A 20,659-nucleotide genomic window follows, 5' to 3' on the forward strand; every position below is an offset into this window, starting at 1 on the left:
TCCCCTAGGAGAATTATGGGAAATATATATAAATTCAATTTTTTCTGTATGTGATTTATGTGATTGATACAGCTGTTGCTCTCCAACACATAATGCTTCATGAGGCACACTGAATATCTGGATTTGAAAATACCTGTAATGAGACTGCAAAAATTTGAACAAGTTTACACAACTGAATAGGAATGATAATCTCATTCACTCTGAAAATATATTTAAAAAAATAAACAAGTAAACCCTGAAAGATTTGGCCATCAGGCTAGTAGCACTGCTGAAATGCTCTAGGTTACACCTCAGAAGGAGAGATGAAAGGTGTGTATTCACGCCTCCAGGTCAGCTCCTTCCTCCATGGATGACAGGATGTGACAGCACCTGAAATGTGCAGTAACTCCTTTTTGTTTCTCTGGGAACTTTGAGTGTGTCTGTATCACAGGACTTTGCGAGGTGGAATCCCTGAAAATGAATTCTGGATTATGAGGTTGGCACTTGGGTCAGTGAGGGGCTGTACCCGGGCACTGAGCTCAGACCCTGGGCAGCCACTGAGGTTCTGCTCAGCTTTCAGAGGAGCCCAGACAGGGCTGGGGTCTGGCTCTGCAATCTTGAGCAGCAGCCTTGAACTGTTCAGCCCAGCTTGTAAAATGGATAAGGTAATACTTGGCAGATTTACTGTGAGACCTGGGAAAATAGCACGGGATATGTGGAGAACTGGCACTGTGCAAACCCATGAATGTTTTAAAGTTAACAATTAAATTTAACGTCTTGGTTAAATTAAATTAAACTTGATTTTTAAATCACGTTTTACTGACCATCTATAAAGAGAATTTTTGAAGGGCAAATGTAATTTTGGTGAACTCAAAGAAAAAGAAATAGAGAAGAGAAAAATTACATAACTTGGCTTTTTAGGAATAAAGTCAATAAAACCACATATTTCTCTGTCCTTTTGTTACCATCTACACCAGCCCCAATGGACAGAAAAAAGTCTGATTTTATTGGTTTTGTTGTGTCCATGTAAATTTTATGGCAGATCAGAGTAAACAGCCAGAAGAAATTATCCTGGTTTCTTTTCATGCTCTGCCATAGACAAACCTCAGAAGCTTGTTCAGAGCAAAAATTTCCTTTTTTGAAAATGCCTGGGGCTAGTTTTAGAAGTGCCAAATGTTTCTGAATCCTGACTGTGGGACTTAGCTTGAACCTTATTTGGAAAGGGTTGGGAACCTGCGCCTCCCCTCAATGGTGTGTGCTCAGCAGGCTGGAAAGCAAGACTTGCAAGATCAAAATATCTGGGGGGGTGTTTCTTTGATTTTAAAGTATTTGTCCCAGCTGTAAGATAATTGCCAAATTTCTTCTCTTCAAAGGCATTTTGCAGTGTAAGTACAGACAGGATCTTAGAGTAAACAGCAATTCCTTGCTCTTTAAAGCATGCTCTTAAATGAAAATATTGCTTTTCTTAGGCCAACTGTTACAGCATGAACAGGTAGTATGCATTATCAATTTATTACTATATTAGATACATGGATTATAAGATTATTTCCCATATTTCTCAGAGATACAGTATTAATTTTGAGACTATTTTCAATATACCACTTCTTATCAATACAGCCTGTTGAGAAGCAAAAAGTTGACATGTAGTCAAAATAAATTCTGTTTGAGATAATCACAATTTCACATTGAGGAGGTTATTTCAAAAAACATTTAGTATGTTCACAGCAGTGTCATGACAGCATTGAAAGGTGGCCTTTTGTATCTTGCTGTCTCTGATGTGTGTTCTCTGAGGTACAGCTGGGCCTCATGGTATCTATCAGCTATTTTTGGAACCTGTTAGTGATGACCCCTGAAAAGTCCTGGCTGCTGGAGGCAGAACTGATGATAGACTCATCAGCTGATGCTTCAGTCAGGCAACCTCCTCTTGTTTTGAGTTCTGAAAACTTTGGTTTTCCATTACTGTCTCTCTGGCTGTCCACAGTGTCATGAAGTTTAACTTACATTTCCCTTAGCAGTGGGTTGATGTTTGACTGTTTTAATAGCACTCTTTTAATGGTATCCTGTAAAAAGAAAGTGTAAAGATGGATTTCTAGCATTTTTACTTCCTCATTACATGAAACATTACATAAGGCAATGGAAATATTCTGTTATTAATTAAACTGCAGCAACAAAACTAAGAACTAGCTTATTATAATATATAAATAAGTATAGTTTTGTATTGTCTGAAAGTCCAACAGAATGATATACAGGAGAAAAAAAATCCCACACATTTTTGGTACCAAACTGGGTGCGATTCTGTGTTGTGACAATTCACATATACTGTCTATTTTGCTATAAAATTTTACCAAAGACATCAATTTTTGTGATGGTATACCTAGGGGGGATTTGGGACAAGCTGGCATTGGTATATTCTTGGGCTTGCCTGGGTTTTTAAACCTGACACACAAAACACTTCAGCTGCTCATGCCTTTACCTTCACTTGAATTTCATGTCCTAAATATCAGAGCATGAGCTATGTCACTAGCAATGAAAAAAAAAAGGATTTTGTAATAAAAATGTTATCTTAAATATCTTAGATGAGAAGTGGGATTTGCTTTTTGTAGTTTTACTGGTTTTCCTCTTAATTTTAGATTTTTGCTTCTGTTAATGTCAATGCCAAGTCACACCTGATGAAGCTTGTAGCTGAAAAAACAATTTATTCAGGTTTTACTGTCCTATCCTTCCTACTAAGCACTGTTTAAGACCAGTTCCCTTGTCCAAAATATTTCCAATAAGTGATCTTGGAAAGAAGCAGTATTTCTGATGCTCACAGGATCCTGGTACATTAAAGAGATGTGAGTATTTCATTGCCTTGTTTGGATGTCAGCTGTGCTTGTTCAAGTGCACTACATCTGCAGCAGGAATGTTGAGCCACTGTGAGTACATCATTGCAGTAATAATATTTTTTCAGCATTCCCCTGTGCAAGGCTGCAAAAACCAAATAATTTTATTTGCAAGTCTCACAACTTGATGGACAACAGACCAAACCTAAGAAGAATGCATTCTGTTGGACATTGTAAATAACAGCTTTAGCAAAATCATGAGATTCTGTTATCTGACATACAAGCAGTAAGAATATTCTAACTTCATGTACAATCAGATATGTTTGTTAATGTTCTCGTCATTTTGCTAATGAGGCTTTGAAATGTCAGTGGCTGAAAATACAGATTAAAACCTCTTCCTTTCCCTTCTTTTTACCATCATTCGATCTCTTTACCCCCACCCTGCCCCTTCTCCTTTTTTTGTCTTTCCTTCTCTTGCCTGCTGTCAGGAAAATCTGCCTTTGAAGGGACAATTCTGTACAGAGTGGCACCGGCAAAGATTGACAGCTACAGACGTTATAACAGTGAGTGTGCTCAAAACCATCCAGCAATAGCTTCAGTCCTCTGACCTTGTTTGGTTTAGCTACACTTGTAAAGTGTGCCACTGCTACCCACTTATGGCTACTCCTCGTGCATTTATCTGTCTGTAAGCTGAAGTCAGTTTGCTGCTGATGAACTGCCCAGCCTTAATGCAATGAGAATGCACCTGTTCCTCCTGTGCATGTGTATGTTCTGTGTCCATACAAAGTCTGTGTATAAGCCCACAGTAAACTGTGAATTACATTGTTTGTTTTGGTCTCAGCTATGGATTGAATCTAAGAACATTTAGTCCCATCACTTTCGCCCCCTGAAACGAGAAGACTGTTGATAATCACCACTAATCTTTGAATTAAATGTCAATCTGCCCTAAAAGTAAAGTTTCCATTGTGATTGTTGAACTCATAAAGTATGCTTTGCTTTTCTTAAAGGATATTTTGGGTCTTGATTTGTTTGAAATTTTCTTTTTTTGGTGATTTTAAAATTTATTTTTACTGCATGCTCTTCATTTGGCATTCTGTCTTTGACAGTTATTACTCACAGCATTCTGGCTGATACCTTCTTTCTGCCAAGGAGAGTAAAAGATATAAAGCTCTTTTCATTTCATGTTCAGGTTTTTGGCTTCTGCTTTTTAAAAGAAGGGCACATCCTGTTTTCATGTTCTTTTACTGCCCTGGTAATACAGAAAAAGAGAGAATGGTTATATCAGATGCAAGACAGAGGAAGCAAGGAAGACAGAAATCTGTCCTTCCACCTGTTTCCTCATAGAGAAATCTAGCTGGAAGATTCACATTTGGTGTGTCTAAGTGCAAAGTGTTCAGTTCTGTCTTCCAGTGAACAGGATGTTGTGCTAGCTTTGGCATCTGCTTTTGCCCCAGAGAGCTTTCTCTTGAGAGGATCCATGCTGTGCTGCCCTTCCTCCTCCTTAATGGGTGGGAGTGTTTTCTACCTCTGAGGACTTCTGTCTTATGCATGCTGACAGCAAAGGATGAAAGCAGTTGAAGTTATGTTATTCTATTCTGATATTTGCCCTTACACCTTTTTTTTTTTTTGCTTTTCTTAACAAATCTGATCCTTTCTTTGATCAAAAATCTATGTCAATGTGTGCAGCTCTGAGTATTTCCTCGTGGAAAATTATCTCCCTGTCCACCAGAATTCATTTTGCAGCTCTTTGCAAGCTCCAACCAAGCCCTTGCTCTGGCTGGAGCAGACCATGTGGCTGATGGTCTTCAAATTTTTGTGCTGCTTCTCACCTTATATCTCCATGACTGCTTATCAACCACTCGAATTTCATGCTTCTTGCAGAGTTCTTAGACCCTCATGTCCTCTAATCCGCCCATCTGATAAGCATGATAAGGATTTATGGAGTTAATTTCCACTATGCTTGACTTCGGACATAAAGATGAAGCTTCAAATCAGATTCAAGGTCTGCTTGGAGCCTTTAATTTCACAATCTTACTGGGCAGTGCTGCCCTAACATTGCCTTTCAAAGTTTTCCAAAAGCCTGCTCTCCATGCCCAGCCTGTTACTCATTGAGGGCCAAATCATCCTTCCCCTCTTCTCAAGTCATCTAAAGTAAGCAGAACTGAAGCCAGGAAGAATTCAGTCACCTTTTGTGCCAGAGCTCTGCATTTAGTTCTTCTTGTTAATCATACTGGCCCATTGTTGTGCCATGTCAAAGAGAGGAAATTGCATCAAACTGATTTCAGAGTGCAGGATTGGATGGGTGTCTGGAGGAAAGCTTGATAACCAGCTGCAAGAAGACAGCTTAACCCATAGCAGATTGTCTCACATTGCTCTGGGCAAACACCCATCTAAACTTTGTTTTTAAAGCTGATAAAATATATCTGTTTGTACTACCTGGACTTGGCTTACCTGGAGGTTCAATTCTACCTCCCTTTGCATTTGGTTGAGACTTGCATGTTTTTTCATGCTGCAGAGATGTGTTACTTTCTCAATAAAGCTGCATCTCAGAAGGCCAGATATCCAGCTACCCTTATGGCCTGTTTGTTGCTTTTTGGGTTGGAACTAGGACTGAGGAATTGGTAATACACAAAATCAGGTCAAATGGGGAAGTCTTAAACAAAACAAGGGTTTCAATGTTGTTACTATCAGAGATGCTCTTGCCTAAACCAACAGACAAAAAGGAGGGTCTCTGACTCTCCCTGCTCCATCTATTTACAGCTCACTCCCTGCAAACTTACTCATCATGCTCTTCCTGAACAAGCTGCCTGGTGGTGCAGCCAGCTCCTTCCATTTCAAGTCTCCTCTATGGTCCATATTTTTAGGCAAATATCCATGAGCTTATGTCTCCAGTGAAAACCATTTGGAGGCATTCCACAGAATTTATTTCATTTAGGAATGTCTGGTTCAAACAACTCATAGCTGCTCTAATTTCAGCTTGCTGATTTCTCTGTAAGTTAAGCTGGAGTCAGTTCATAACTTTAGATTAGTTATGCCTAGGCAATGCTTGGATTCACCTGTATCACATTGCATGAAGTGTTGCTCAACTTTGCAATTAAGCTTAGAGCTTTTACTTTACAAACACATGCTCAGTGCTCAGTGCTAAATACTTTTATTTTGAAAGCCATTTTCCAACTGCTGCGTTTAAAAGGCATTTTCTTACTTAACCAAGGCCTGTAATAGCTGTTGAATTGGTCACTGCTTCTAGAGGTACCTTCCACTGAAATATGCAAGGTTATCTCCTGCAGAAACACCCAGCCTTGCCTTTATATGCTGACATGGCTTTCTTGGTCATGAGGTGTGCCAGGCTCTGCTCAGCAACAATTCCAGCTCCTTTGGCATTCTGCTCATCAACCTGCTACCAGAAAATCTTTGCTGCTGCGTATGCTGGGTGAAGAGAGACACAGAGCAACAAAAAACTTGTCATTTTGTTGATCACAGCCCTCTTTTCTCTCATCCTGCAACTTTCTTGCACCTCCACGAACAACGCTTCTTGGATTTCTAATTTTTTTATTTTTACTGATTTAGTTTCTCTTTCTTGCTTCGCTTTCTTTCTCTTCAAAGATGCAAAAACTGAGGAACAGTGCAGATAAAATGCTTGATTTGACAAATATTTGCCTCTCTTTCCTTATATGTGGATCCACAATGCTGTCAGTAATAGCTATTAGATATAATGGAAGAAGATCAGGATCGTTGAAACAGAAACATTCGTGAGTAACCTCAATTGTGTTTTGTGTTTTCTGATGTTCCACCACTTTTTTTTTTCACCCTTTTTTTGTCTCCCCCCCCTTAATTCTTGAGGAATTATGGCTGGTCAGAGTTCTGAGAAATCAATATGGCTGATGTATTTATGATGTTCTAAACCCCATTTAGGAATGTTGGAATGTGAGCAAAGTTCAATAAATGAGCAAAATGTGGATTTTAACCCTTCTGAAGAGAGGACAAGTTACAACTTTGTATTTCTCCTCACCTTGTTACAACTTGCTTGCAATAAAGAGCTTGTATCAAGTACACAGCTGCTACAGGTGCTGCAATGAAAAATGATATCTGAGAAAGAAAAATTATAAAATTGGGGAAGGGAAATTTTAATGATTAAAAATTAGCATCCTGTTTGCTGGAGAACAAATGTACAGATGACATGGGACTGGGGGCCGTGTGTGGAAAAAATATGTTGACCGTGGTGAAATGTGAAATCCTTCTGTTGATTGGGATTCCCACTACCAAGTGGTTTTCCATGAGTTTCACAAAAGACCTGCTTGGTGAGTGGGAGGTGAAGAACCCTGCTGCCTGTGGCTGCTTATCTCTCCTTCCATGTGTGATAATGTGCCTGTGCTTGGTGAGGGTGGTGAAAAAAGCAGCCCCCTAATGAAGAGGACAATGGTTGTCTACAAGTGTAGAGCTCCTAAAAAAATGATTGCTCCTGTTTGCTCTTGGGGAAGTGTCTGGGGAGGTGGGGAAGCCACCAAGTTCTGTCCTGATGGCTCTGTGCTCGTGCTGCAGAAGATGCTTGTGCTGCATCACCCTCAATGCATGCTGCTACGTGGGGCAGGCACTGCTCCCCTTCCCCTTGCATGACCACTTGTGCAAGCATAGAAATCTTGGGGCATTTCTTATGTGGCAAGAACTGTTGTGCAAAGGAAAATGAACGTTGTAAGCAAATGACAAAATATTTAGCTAACATAGTTACATTTTTTCAAGGAATGACTGAGAATAATTACTAATATTGAGCTAGTCTGCCTCAGTTATTTGTATAAGTATAATCACTCTTGGTAAAAAAGCATTAATTTGTGTTTGAAAGAAGGAATTTATTAATCTTAAAATAAATAGAATCAACATGTCTTTCTTTTGCAGTAGTATTTAGAATCCAATTTAATTTTCTGGTTTTGATTTTTTTATGACACTGGAATGTTGTTGGAGATGGCTTCAACAAAGTACAGGATTTTGATAGAAAGCAAGCTCAAGAGTAATACCTTATAGGATGTGAGTATTTGTTCTGTGTTCACCAGTATGTGAGGAAAAGGAAGAAGGACAGTTCCTGTCTCATCTACTGCAATTACCATGTATAATTTCACCACCTTTGTCATTCACATTGGTCACCCGGGCGTTCCATGCTGTCATTCTCTAAATGGAAGGAAAAGGCATATTTCCCCTTGCTTTCCTTCCCTACCATAAAAGTAGAAAAACCTAATAAGCTTCATTTAGAAATGTCTTTGTTCTATTAAACACAGTTGGCAGTGTTTCTCTCTGGCTGCCATACCAGATCAGGAGATCCTTTGCAGTGTCTCAGGTGTGTGTCTCTGAACAGCTGCCTTTGCTTAGCAGAGCTGAGAAGTGCTGAGAGGGCCAGAACACCACTGGCCTTTACTGTGTCAGTGGCCCAGGGCCATAAATTGTCAGCAGAGAGAGCAATCCAGAATAAAGAACAAAAATTAAATTGCCAAGTAATAGCTCAAAATAGAAATCTCTGTAACCTTAGAATGTATTTCCTTTTCTCCCCTGCCATTTTAAGCTATTTAGAAATAATTTGTTTCCTGCTTTGAATGGAGTTAATTTTACCACAGCTGTTTATTTTTGTTTTACCAGCTTTAGTTACACAGCCCTTTATCATCCCTAACTATCTTTCTGATTTAGAATTCTGGTTTGATGCCAGCACAGCTCTGAGAGGCTGTTTCTGAATTAAGTCTGATGTTGTGGTCTCTTTTTAATCCCTGTTTGAGCTAATCTGTTTTGGTACATTTCAGAATGTTGCTCTCAAAAGACCTCTAACTGCTATAGCAGGAGTGTGGTGTGTTTGAAATGTCTTGAGGAAGCTAATCTCATTTATATACCCATAGAGGAAAAAATGTGTGAAGTGCGAAATTCCTCCAGACAGTTTTGAGAAAATTTAATCTTCATGAATACTAAATGAGCTTGCATTTTTAAGGAGAATGAATCAATAAGGAATCAGAATTCAGAGTGTTTTTAAAAAGCTGTAGACCCATATCTTGTTCCAGGCAAAAGCTGGGAACAGTTGGACCCTGGGAATTTTAACTCCTTGCTCATGATGGTGCCCTTGTTCAGACTTCAAGGAACTTACTGGAAAAATGCAACCAGTGCTTAGATTTGAGCTCTACCTTGTGATACTACAGATGATTCAGCAACAATAAATCAAGGGAAAATAATAACAGTTTTGCTTATAGATCCAGAAATTTGAAGTGACACTACCAAAAGACTTGAGAAATATGTTTTGAGAACTATTAAAGTTCTGAAAAACTTTCCTGTTATTAAGACTGATGTGATAGTAAGCATGTTAGTGAGCACCTTATTGATGTTATGTTCTTACCTTGTCAGCTCTCCAAATACTGACAGCGAGCTGACAGATTCCAAAGAAGTTCTGTTAAAAAAAAAAAAAAAAGCAGGAAAAATAGTGAGAGGCCTGACTACTGCAGCTTTTATCCTATACTGGCTTTATTTGAAGTACTTAATGGGCTGACAAGAAGAGCAAGATGTTCTCAGTGTTTCTGAGGAGAGCAGTTTGCTGAGCTGCTGCCTCACCTTGTGCTCAGTCCATGTCTGTGGCAGAGCACAGCTGTCCCAGGCTGAGTGGGTGTGATGGGCAGCACAGAGGGGACTGTGACCACTGAAATTCTCTCCTGCTTTTAATGTTCATTTAGCAGCCTGACCTTCCTGATAGCTCTTCATGAAGAAAATTTCATACTTAAAATTAATAATCTGACAGTCTGTGTCACTCAGGTTTCTGCCTAGATCCCAGCTGTGTCCATGGGCTACATTTATCTTTTGGAGAAACTATGCAGCCAGCTGTGTTCTGCCACACAGCTAAGCTATTTGCATAGTGGCAAAAAAATCCATGAAAAGCTGAATGAAAAAAAACCCAAAACCACCTAAAACACAAACAAAAGAGGAACATTTTTCTGGTTTTAAGAGGAAAGGTCACCTGAACCAGGTTGCACCAAGAGAATTGCTGATAGATACATACTGATACATACACACACACATACATACATATGTGTTAGGGAACAACCCAATGGAGAGAGTTTATCAGGCAAGGATGGGTGTAGTGTTCCAAATCCTTGCTTCCAAGATTTTATCTGTCCAAACCAGAAGAGTGGATCTCATGTACCTGGACAGGAAGGTAAGAGAGAGTCTCCTGAGCATGCCTTTAATAGTAAGAGCACGTTAGATTATTTTCTACAGGACTATTCTGTACCCAAGCAATGCATTATTCTTTCTAAATGTTACTGCATTTCTGATTTGTTCTACAGTTTGTTCTATGCATATCTGATTTGTTCTACAATTTCCAGTGCATACAGTTCTTCTCTTTTGTCCTCTTTGTCCTCTAGACCCCATCATGTTGTGGTAAGAGCACAAGCAGGGCTTTTATTTTTACTGATTTATTTAGTGAAGTACAGAGAACTTCTCAGTTTGGGTCAGTCAAAAATAATAAATTAGGTCATTTTCCCAGTTGATCTGGAAGAACTCTTTTTAACTTTGAAGAAGCTTTGTATCTGATCACACAAATGCAATTTACTTTGGTCAGGCCAAGCTTCAGTCCATTCTGTCCTCATAAAAAAAAAAAAAAAAAGGAAAGAAAAAAAAAAAAAAGAAGCAATGCTGTTATTTCCTATGTTGCTTTCATTTTGAGGACTGTATACTGAGACAGCTCTGTGGCAGTATAGAGAACAAACCACTCTTGGATTATCATCAAGCACAGATGGGTGATGCTCAGGAAATCTGTTGTGGGCCTGAGGTGAGGCTTCTGATACAAAGCCTTCATCACAGAAGAATGGTCATAAAAGCTGAAAATGCTGTAATGAGAAACAAGTGATGACCCAGAAACAAACAAAAGCTTTATTCTTATTAGATCCCCTTGATGTTTCTGATCTTTCTTTCATGTAAACTTCAAAGATCTGAAGTCCATGTGAGACCTGTTGAGTAATTCTCACAATTACTTTCATATTTTAATTCCATCCATTGACCAAAGTTCAGATCTTCTCCCACAATGAGGGATGCTGCAGAGAACCTATTTTAATAACCTATTTTAAAGATAGATTTTCTGTTCATTTCAGGGAGTGGCAATGGATTCTTATCAGTTACTTCTGGAGGGAGGTGTCTTCACTGCTTTTTCCCTCCATCACAGAATAGTCTGAGATTTTGGCAAGGATGACAGTAGAAACCTTTGCCAGAGGGTAATTTTCCATATAAAGAGATTTTGTTCAGCTAAAAGACAACAATCACTACAATTTGAGTTTTTTGAGTTGTGGAAATTTTATACCCAGCATAGTCAATTGCTGACCATTGTCTTTGCAGTAGAAGTGGTAAATAAAGTTGGTTCTAGCTTCTGTCTCAGCCAGTGCCCCAGTGACTGACCATTTGCAAAGCTGGAGAAGGTCCAGTGGGTAGAACTTGCAGCTTCCTCACTTACTGCCCAGGTCAGAGCAAGGGGAGGGAGCAAGAAAGGGGCAGTGACTTTGCCACACTGCCCAAGGAGATTTATACCTGTCTGGCTTAATTTACCCTTAATTTACCCTTGCATCTCCGAGTGCCTCTGCTGGAAACACTGTGCAGTGGCTCTGCTGCAGATAACCACTCCTCTCCTGCCCTCCAGAGCTCCAAGCAGCATCACAGTCAATGCTTAAATCTGGTTAATGATTTCCTGAGGTATGGAAGAGAAGTAGTGCACAGAATTTACTTTACTGAGGGTAGGCATGCTACCATTTTAACTACCATAATAAATATGCTAATTAACCTGATTTGAGGTTTTCTCCCAGGCCCATCTTAGAAAAATAAAACATAAAGAAATCAAGACTTTCGCATATTTAAGAAGAGTATTGTAATATAATTATTTAATATTCATTTAAATTGCAATCCTGCTTAGCTTATGGAGCAAATAGCTTGTTCAGTGTTAATTGAACTGAATACCTGATTAAATAGAAATGTTACTGATGTTCTGCAATAGCTGCAGCAGCCACTCAGGAGGCTAGAGGGCCAAAGTGTTTTGTTTAGTCTGTAGTCTTTCTGTTTGTTTCTAATTGGGAACTTTCTCTAATTGTGCTTTTATACTGCTTTCATGTTAAAGGTACAGAAAGTGTCAGGGCAGCAAATCATGGCTTTCCTGGTTTTGGCTGAAAGTCCTGATCTGACCTGAATTCATTTCCTAGCAGCACCCTGGTTTGAAACCCATTTAACAGATGAGCCTCTCATGTCCTGGATCATGCAGATGTACCTGGAGGCCTCAGCACCTGGTTTCTGTGGTTCATCTGTACTGTCAGCCTTTTATGATGAAAATCAATTGCAATCGCTTTGTCAACCTTGATATAAAAGTAATTAAGCAGAAAAGCTTATTTGAAATTATTCTTCAGCTTGCAAGATCCACATCTGTGACATCATGAGTGCTTGTTAGGGAAATGTGAGGATTTGAGCTTCTTATTGTTAGGTAGAATTGATGCTGTAGCAGCAGCAATTGCTGTGGTTTTCCTGGAAACAGTTCATGTAGAGAGGCAGATTTCTGTGCTCTAGGGAAGGAAACTTCAGTGGGTCTCTTTTGCTGCCTGTGGTTGTTTGACCTGATGCACCCTTCTGTAAAGTGGCTGAAACATCACCTTATTGCATCTGTGGCCTCTGTTATTCGAGCAGCAGATATTTTCAGATAAATGCAGGTAAATTTTCCTATTCACTGAAAGAAGTAATGCAAATCAGAACGTCAGTTTTGATCTGTTGTATTCCTAGAGGAGAGTGTGCATGGGTGCTTTTCTTATGAGGCTGTCTATGCTGCAGAGAGGTTTAATTTTCAGCAGGGAACATATTATACAGCTTATTTGATTGCAAATTTGTTTGAACAGCTTTCAGCTTTATATTTCCCAGTTAGGTAATGCAGCTTTAGATACTAATTGCATAATTGGCTTAAGTCACACAGATTTAAGGTACAGCATGCCTGATCTGACTGCTTGTTAGCTTTATGTGGCTTTATACAATAGGAGCCTTACAGCTGAATTTAACTCTTTCTTTTATTGAGGTCTCTTGCAAAGAGGTTTTGCCTGAGGAATGAGGATTTTCTTGGTACTCAAGGAATCACCATCCTCATTTGTGAAGTTTTGATGCTGAAGTATGCATGTTTTGTGATTTTGTGGATTGGTGTAATTTCTAACCAGTACACCAATGTGATGAAATAAAGTCATTTTTCAAAGCCAAAATGAGTGCACGGCACAGAGAGCATCTTCTCTACCTGTTTCTTGTGGTTTCATTTTCCTCTAGAGGATGCTGGGAGGGATATTTTCCACTCACAATCTGATCTTAAAAGAGTGAGTTTCACACCTTTCATCCCTCCTTTCCACAGGCCTAAAAGATGCTACAGGCTCTGAGAGTGACGGTGGTGACTCTTGCAGTACAAAATCAGAAGGAGCCAATGGAGGCACGACAATCCAACCCAAAAAGGTCAAAGGTGTTGGCTTTGGAGATATCTTCAAAGACAAACCCATTAAGCTACGACCAAGGTCAATAGAAGTTGAAAACGACTTCCTCCCAGTAGATAAGGTATGTGTTCTTCCTTAATTGTCTCTTGGGTTTAAAGAAGTTTTCATCTTAGAGTTTTAAAATCTGTCACTGGCCAAAACTTGAGGCTTTATGATCATCATTTCCTAATCTTTCTGTAGATAAAGTTCTGCTTTTTCTTATTTTTGCCTCAGACCAGAAAATTGATTCCGGTGAGGATAGCTGCATGATACAATTAAAAAAAAAATTTAAAAATTAATTGCTCCCAACTATGTTCTTTAGGGAAACAAACAAAGAAGTCCATGGTTTCCAATGAAATCACAACTTACAGAAAAATCTGTGAAATCCTTCCTTTAAATGAAGACTCAGATTTGCACAGAGTTACTGATGTGCTGAGAAGTGTTAAGAGGCTTCCACAGCCCCAGGTTCTGCTAAGGGCATAGTTACACGATGCATTTTATTTCACCCCTAGTGGTGATTTTAGGAAGCTCTTGGGCTCTTATTACCTGGTGTGGCAACTTCTCACCTTTTGATTCATGCTCCTCCACTTGTCTGTAGAAACAGGCACTACAACAGTTACCATTTTTGGCCTTTTTTGGCAATATTTCTTTTCAACCTAGATAATTTCAGTGATCTGATTTATAGCACAGGACCTACTCCCACATCCACCCTGAGTTACAGTAGTACAGGAGAAGAGGAGGTCCTGCAGAGAGAGGTGGAAACTTCTGAACTAAATTACCCTGAGGGACATTTGATTAATATTTTGCAGGTGACCATTTTTCCCTTAGTATAAAGAGGGTAGGGAATAATCTAAATAAAGACTGGATTACTGCTTGACCATTGCTGACTTCAAAGCATGCTTGCCTTCTGTTTCTGGGTGGACTTCCTAACTCACATGTAGGGTTTTGCAGAAGCATCTCTTTTCATTTGAAGTAGTTGAAAAGTCCTTATGAAGTGTCCTTCATTCCTTGAAGGAAAATTTTACTCCACTTTATAATTATGTGAAGTCTTACCTTTGTTTTGCACAAACAACTAACATGTTTTTTACCCAGCCAAAAATGGGATATGCAATTTTCAGGAAACTTGTAACACAGGCCTTCCTTCCTATGTCTTCAGATTCTCCTAAAATTGCCATAGTTAGTAGAAAATAATGGCTTCATTTTGTAAACACAATCCATCTCTTGTGTTTGCAATGTGTAGATAACTTAAGGCAGCACCTCTTTCCTGTTGATGCTTTTTTTCCTGTCTGGGTTCAGGTTAACCTTTGAGAGGTGCCATTCAGAGGCTTCAGCACTGTGATCTTTGCCTGCTGCCAGCACCAAAACATGAGGCAGAGACAGGATATCTGTCAGGATTGCAGACCATCAACCTCCCTAAACACTTATTTCCCCACTGCAAGAAATTCCTCCCTTGTCATTGCCATCTTCTTTACCATTTAATGCTGAGTGTAAGAGAATCCTGAATTAAATTGGCCATCATTAGCAAGGTCCAATTCAGCCTGAGAGCTCTGCATACTGGTTCAAAGTGTAGCAATGCATGAAGAGTTCCAAGTCGTGCATATTTTTCTCAAGCAATGTAGATTTAACAGGATCTTTGCCCTGTTATGTGTATTTATCATTTGCAAGTGCCCTTAGTTTTTCAATAATTTGTAAACTTCTGAAGAAGGAGTAAAAATGCTTTCTTCTATTCCCCCTTTTAAATTTTTTTTAAAGCTTTCTGAAGTCTGGAGACCTTAAAACTCTTTCTGTTGCTTCTTCCTTATACAGTTATTGATGAAACATTATTGATGTAATGATAATTTTAACTTTTTTTATTTAAAATATTTCCTAACAACAGTTGTTTTTTAAAAAGCATCAGTAGGCTACTGTGAGGATTTTATAATGTGGGATTATTTATAACATGATATTTCTCATGTAAAATGTCAGTCCCATTTACAGAAGAATCAGCAGGGTCTTATTTTGTTGGTGTTATCACTTTGTGTTCTAATATGTTTTCAATTTTATGAATCATAAGCTTAGATCATATTTCACACAGAATTACTGGGGTGTTAAAAAGGCTTTTACACAAATATTGGCAGGAACATGAAGGCAGAAAGGTTTGCTGCCATCTGAGCAGAAGCAGATGCCATTAGGGTCTCCTGTAAATCACCAGGCAGTTTAATGTGCTTCAAGTGTTTGCTCAATGGCAACAATGTGGGGTAAAATCACCCTTGCCTTCTGAGGTGATCAATAAACTCTCAATAAAAAGCAAAACTGAAGAATTGTGTGAAACCCCATTGGTTTTATTGGTGTGTAGAATTCATTGCTTAGCTGTTATTTGTTCTAAAATCACAGAGGCAGATTATCCTAGGGAAGTTAATGATGCAGTTGTGGGAGATTTGTTTGAGCAGCACTATCAGAGCTCTGCTCTTTTAAAGAAGTAGTAGAATCAAATACTTATTATGCTTTGTAGTCCATTTCATTGCCTGTTGGTGCTGACAAGTTGACCACTGGCAGTGTGTAAGCAGAATCAGATTCCAGAGGCTTGGCTCTGACAAATTTCCATTACTGACAAATGTAACTGAACTGATTTACAATGGTGGACATGACTGAAGTCATGCTCACGTGCAGTCATAGTCAAACTCACCAACAGATGAGTTTTTAGAAGAAATATGGTATGAAGACAGACAGGCTGTGTGTCCTGAGAAAATTCAGGGTAACACTCTTGAAGCAGCACAATATTTATGGTCAAATAGAAATGCCTGTCTCACATGTCTCACCTCAGCTTAAACACATTTAAACAGGTGCTTATGCTTACTTATTTTTTTCCTTTTTCATTTTGTAGTAGCTTATCTAAAGCTTCTGTTGCTAGGTTGGACTTCCTTCCAATATAATCTGTATGTGCTTCCATTGTTCTAACAAGCTATCATTTTTTCCTCTCCTGTATCTAAGAATAAACCTCTACAAGTACAGGAAAATTAACTCAACCAATACATTTCTTAGTCTGAGTTAACTGTATTGGGTTGATTTGTGAGTTGAGGCTTCAGCTTGGAAATGCTGAAGACCATGATAGATTAATATAAAATGTCTTAAAAAACTATTTTTATCTTTCTGAAAACTACTTTCTTCAGAAGAGACTGCTGAGAGTATTTCTTACATTTTCCACTTGAGATGTATTTGTAACTTTCTTCAGGCAAAACTTTTATTGTTGGCTAGCCATGGTGGATTACATTAGAGCTAGATTTCATGAACATCCTTTGATGAGATCACAGTACTGTTTGCCACAACTTAGTGTAAATTATATACTCAGCCCAGGGAGTATTGCAGACTCTGTAATGATTTAATATCAAGGGGGGGAAGCTTTCATGGCTCTAGAGTCAGCAGCTTGTAAGATCTAGTTAACTGCTTAGGGATCCTTACTGCAAAGCACTGAATTCCTACAGAAGTTTTTATTTTTTTATATATTCAGTATGTTTTGGATAGGAGAAATGGAGAAGAACTAATGGAAGTAGACACAAGGGCTAGAAGGGCTAGAAGCTCTTGTCAATTATTAAGTCTACCTGTCCTTTGTAATAAGATAAAAATTTGTAAACTCTGAGACTGAATGCCTGCAAGGTCTGAGTTTCTATTTTGAGCCAGCAAGCAGGGAACCCAGAAACTGTGCTGAGAGTCTGTCTTTGCACACCTGTTCTGACAGTTCCTGCCTGCCTGCGTGCTTGCAGAAAACATTTTTACCCTTAATTTTCAGTTTTCATTTAAAGAGAAGTCCTTGAGAGACACAAGTTGGAGAGTCCTGTGTTTCTGAGCCAGCTGAGGATGCACCCACGGTGCGTGGCCAGCCCTGGCTGTGTGTGCCACGTGTGTCTGCTGCTCACAGCTCACTGCCACTTGCTCTGCCTCTCCCATGCCTTTGGAAGTGCTTCTCCCCTAACAGAAATGTTGGAGTCAGTGCTCAAAATCCTGAGATTAAAAACGGATGCAAGCAAAACCACCTGGTGCTGACTAGCAACACTATGGAAAACACCTGCTGAGGCAGAGAGCACACAGTGGGAGCACCAAGTGTGTGTGCAGCACTTTGCACTTGAAAGCACAGGTTTCTGGCATCCCTTTCTTCAGAGACAGCCACCAGCAGTGGCAGCAGCAGACGTGGCAGCATCAGCAGTTTGTCGGATTCCATGTAGGAACAGAGGAGGCACTCATCTGTTCAAGCCACACTCATGTTCTGCTTTGAAGCTTCTGTCTGCTACAGTCTGGCATCCCTGTCCTGAGCATTTATTCTGGTGCCATCTTGTGAGGAAAGCTGCAGGGGAAGAAGGACCCTGACCCCTTCTGCAGCTGTCATGAGAGCAGGGCTGCCTGCAGCAGGGTCCCTCTCCTTTGCTGGTGTAACTTCCCGTTCCTTGTGGAAACATGATTTGTGATGTTCTTTCATTATGTGAAAAAATAGTACAGGTTTGCAAATGGTGGCTGATGTTCATGAGGCAGCCTGGACATTATAAATAAATAGTTTAAATAATTTACTACCCTATTCTGGAGGAATAAGAAGGAGGGGTAGGGGAATTAAGATTGACAGGGGAGAGTTGAAAAGCAGCTTGTCCTATTTTAGGGAGGCAGACTCAAAGCAGGACCTAGTACTAAGGGAATAGAATGGGAAATGCAAGATTAGGTTTAAAGAGAGGTATAAATTTGCTAACTTCAGCTGGCAGTGACTCTCTGCTGAGTCACTGAACTGTGAAATGTGAGTGAAGGGTGACTCCTGATCTCCTGTATGCTTCCTTCCTTTCTGTGCTTTCATGTTCTGCCACTTTGGTTTCTAAAATGTTCAAGCAGTCTGAACAGAGCTGTCCAGGTACCAATGACATGGTTCAGCTTACACATCAGCCTGCACTACTGGTTTTTGGCAAAGGATTGCCAGAAAGGTGTGTAACACACAAAGGATGTGTGTTACTCACACAGTGGTTTGTGCTGCCTGTGAGGTTTTATTAGGCTTTTTTTTTTATATAAATTAAAACAGCTATTTGACTCTAAATAATTGCAAGTTAGTTGTCCATGCCACAAGGCTTTACATGTATACAGTTGGACTTTATTCAGGAAAAATTTGTCAGTGTGAAAGAAACACACCAAACATATGCATGAAAGTATTTTCAACTGTTTCTGACTCAAGCTGCTCGAGGAACATCTTAAAATAGAAGCAGAGTAGTGTAAGAAATATTGATAGTACAAGTTATTCCTAAAAGCAACGTGGAAGGTCTGATCTGTTCTCCTGGGGCACAGCACTGGGCTTCTGCCAGCCTGAGTTCTCCTAGAGGAGTGCTCTGTGGGAAGGAAAACTCTGTTATTTCAGTCAAGGTTTTGATTAGGAAATCTTAGGATGCTCCAGTCAGAAAAACAGGATGTGTAGGTTTAAGCTAATGCAATTTTATTTCATAATAGGATGGCAATAAAAGTCTATATGTTTTAAGTTGCTCTGGATCCAGCTGGTGATCATTAGCTTGCAAGTCACTGTAAATCTCTAAATTTCAGTTGTACCATTACCAGGCCTTTTACCCCAATGGCATCCTAAGAGAAGAATTGCTAAAAACCCCAAAATGCTTTGCTTACATAGCTTACAATAAAGCTGATTTCCTGAGTTCCACAGATACTTGATGGAGCTGTAAACTGAATTTCTAGGAACTTTTGTCTCGTGTTTCAACAGTACAGAGAAAATGCTTCAGAAGGTGACAGTACTGACATGCAAGCTAGCTTAGTTACTGTCTGATGAGTTTAAGAGGACTGGTTCCTGAATCAATATGATATGTTCATTAATAGCAATAAAATCTACCTAAGCAAAATTAATTTATATACATCGATCTGAAAAGATTTTAATTAGTGTAATGAAGACTTTAGGGATAACATTTTTATAAACCATCCTGGTGGTTCTCAGTAAAATGTATTTTTCTTTCTTGCTCCATTTGGATTTTGTTGGATGGTATTTCTGATTTTTAATTACTATATCTGACTTGTTGCATTTAATAACTTTGACAAGATTATAAAGCAATTATAATGAAATAACTTCTGATAATCTTAAAACACATTACCTTTTGAAAATTGAAGAAATAGTTATACAAAAAAAAATTACCTGCCTTGAAATTTACTTACACCACTTTGAAAATTATATAAATGAAAAGGTTGATGAATGTAAACCAAACTGAATATAACCTTTAAAGTGAAATCTATGCCCTCATCTTTTGTTGTCTATTTAGCTTTACTAGCTTGTGGAATTTTTCTGAAATGTTTTCTTTCTTTATATTTTTCCTAGTTGAGGATTATTTTTTAATAGTCAAATTGAAATGAGAATGTATAGTATCTTGTGGCTTGCTTAAATATAAATCTTTAATTTCTTCCAAATCATCTGTGTCTTTCCCTCCCTTGACCTTATTCAAACATTTTAAAGTTGAATGTTTTTACGGAGGCAGCATTAAGAATTTATAAGATTTTAATGGAACAGTGCATCATGTTAATGATATTTCAGTTTCTTGAACATTTTTCTTTAAAAACAAAACACAAAACAAAGACATAAGTTACATGAAATGTCAGCCTTTTTCCCCACCCCCAACAGAAAGACCTATACATTCAGAATTTGTCATAAGCTCATTTGCCAATAGAGTTATTTGCAAAATTTACTGCCTGGGCCGTTTGCAAAAGTTCTGTAAATTGTCACTCACATCCTTGCTTTCCTTAGCTGGTGGTCTCAAGAAGCCAGGAAAGTCTAAGCTGGAAAGGAGAGGAAACTTCTTGCTGTGAGTGAGCAGGGGTAGGAAAAGGTCCAGGTTTCCTGTGAAACAAACAAGTGGAACTTTTGTTTCCTGGGGATGGCCCTGCCTGTGAGTCAGTGTCAGGGCTGGGCTGAGCTCATGCAGGGCAGGGCCAGGACTCCAGGGCTCCTCTTGGACACCTCCAGCTGCTGAGAGGCAGCTTGGCTTCACAATGGGAGAGGAGGTATTTATTTCACAATTAGCTGGGGTTTTCTTTCTGTGGCTGTTTAAATATGTATCGTAAAATATGCTCTGCATAGTGCAGGTTTCATGTGCAGGGTTCTCTGGCTCTTCTGCACACTTCGGAGATGCTGGCTAGGTAAAATAAAAGAAGGAAAAAGAGTGCTGAGGATCCTGAAATCCATTCCTGCTGTGGAGGTCCATAATAGAATAGGGGGTTACTTTTGTGTGAAAACCATATTCTCTCCTGGCTCTATTTAGCTTGCATTTTTTCCTCTCTGCCTGTTTGGCCATTAAACTTGCACACGTGTTTTTTATTTCTATATGATGTGGTTTCAATTTTCTTACTCTAAAGAATAATGCAGGTTTAGAGTTAAGC

General features: G+C 39.1%; 1 protein-coding gene across 5 annotated transcripts in view; it reads left to right on the top strand.

Moving 5' to 3' along the window:
- Positions 1 to 20,659, top strand: part of SH3KBP1 (SH3 domain containing kinase binding protein 1) — a 211,463-nt gene that overhangs the window by 115,768 nt on the left and 75,036 nt on the right. For 4 of the 5 annotated variants that reach the window (XM_063182713.1, XM_063182728.1, XM_063182736.1 and 1 more), the window contains 2 exons: positions 3,290 to 3,364; positions 13,174 to 13,370. In XM_063182713.1, the coding sequence (XP_063038783.1) occupies positions 3,290 to 3,364; positions 13,174 to 13,370 (272 nt within the window). The remainder of the gene's footprint in view (positions 1 to 3,289; positions 3,365 to 13,173; positions 13,371 to 20,659) is intronic. The other variant, XM_063182721.1, reaches the window with a different exon arrangement.

Source organism: Melospiza melodia, chromosome 2 (genome assembly GCF_035770615.1).
Source record: "Melospiza melodia melodia isolate bMelMel2 chromosome 2, bMelMel2.pri, whole genome shotgun sequence".
Lineage (NCBI taxonomy): Eukaryota > Metazoa > Chordata > Aves > Passeriformes > Passerellidae > Melospiza > Melospiza melodia.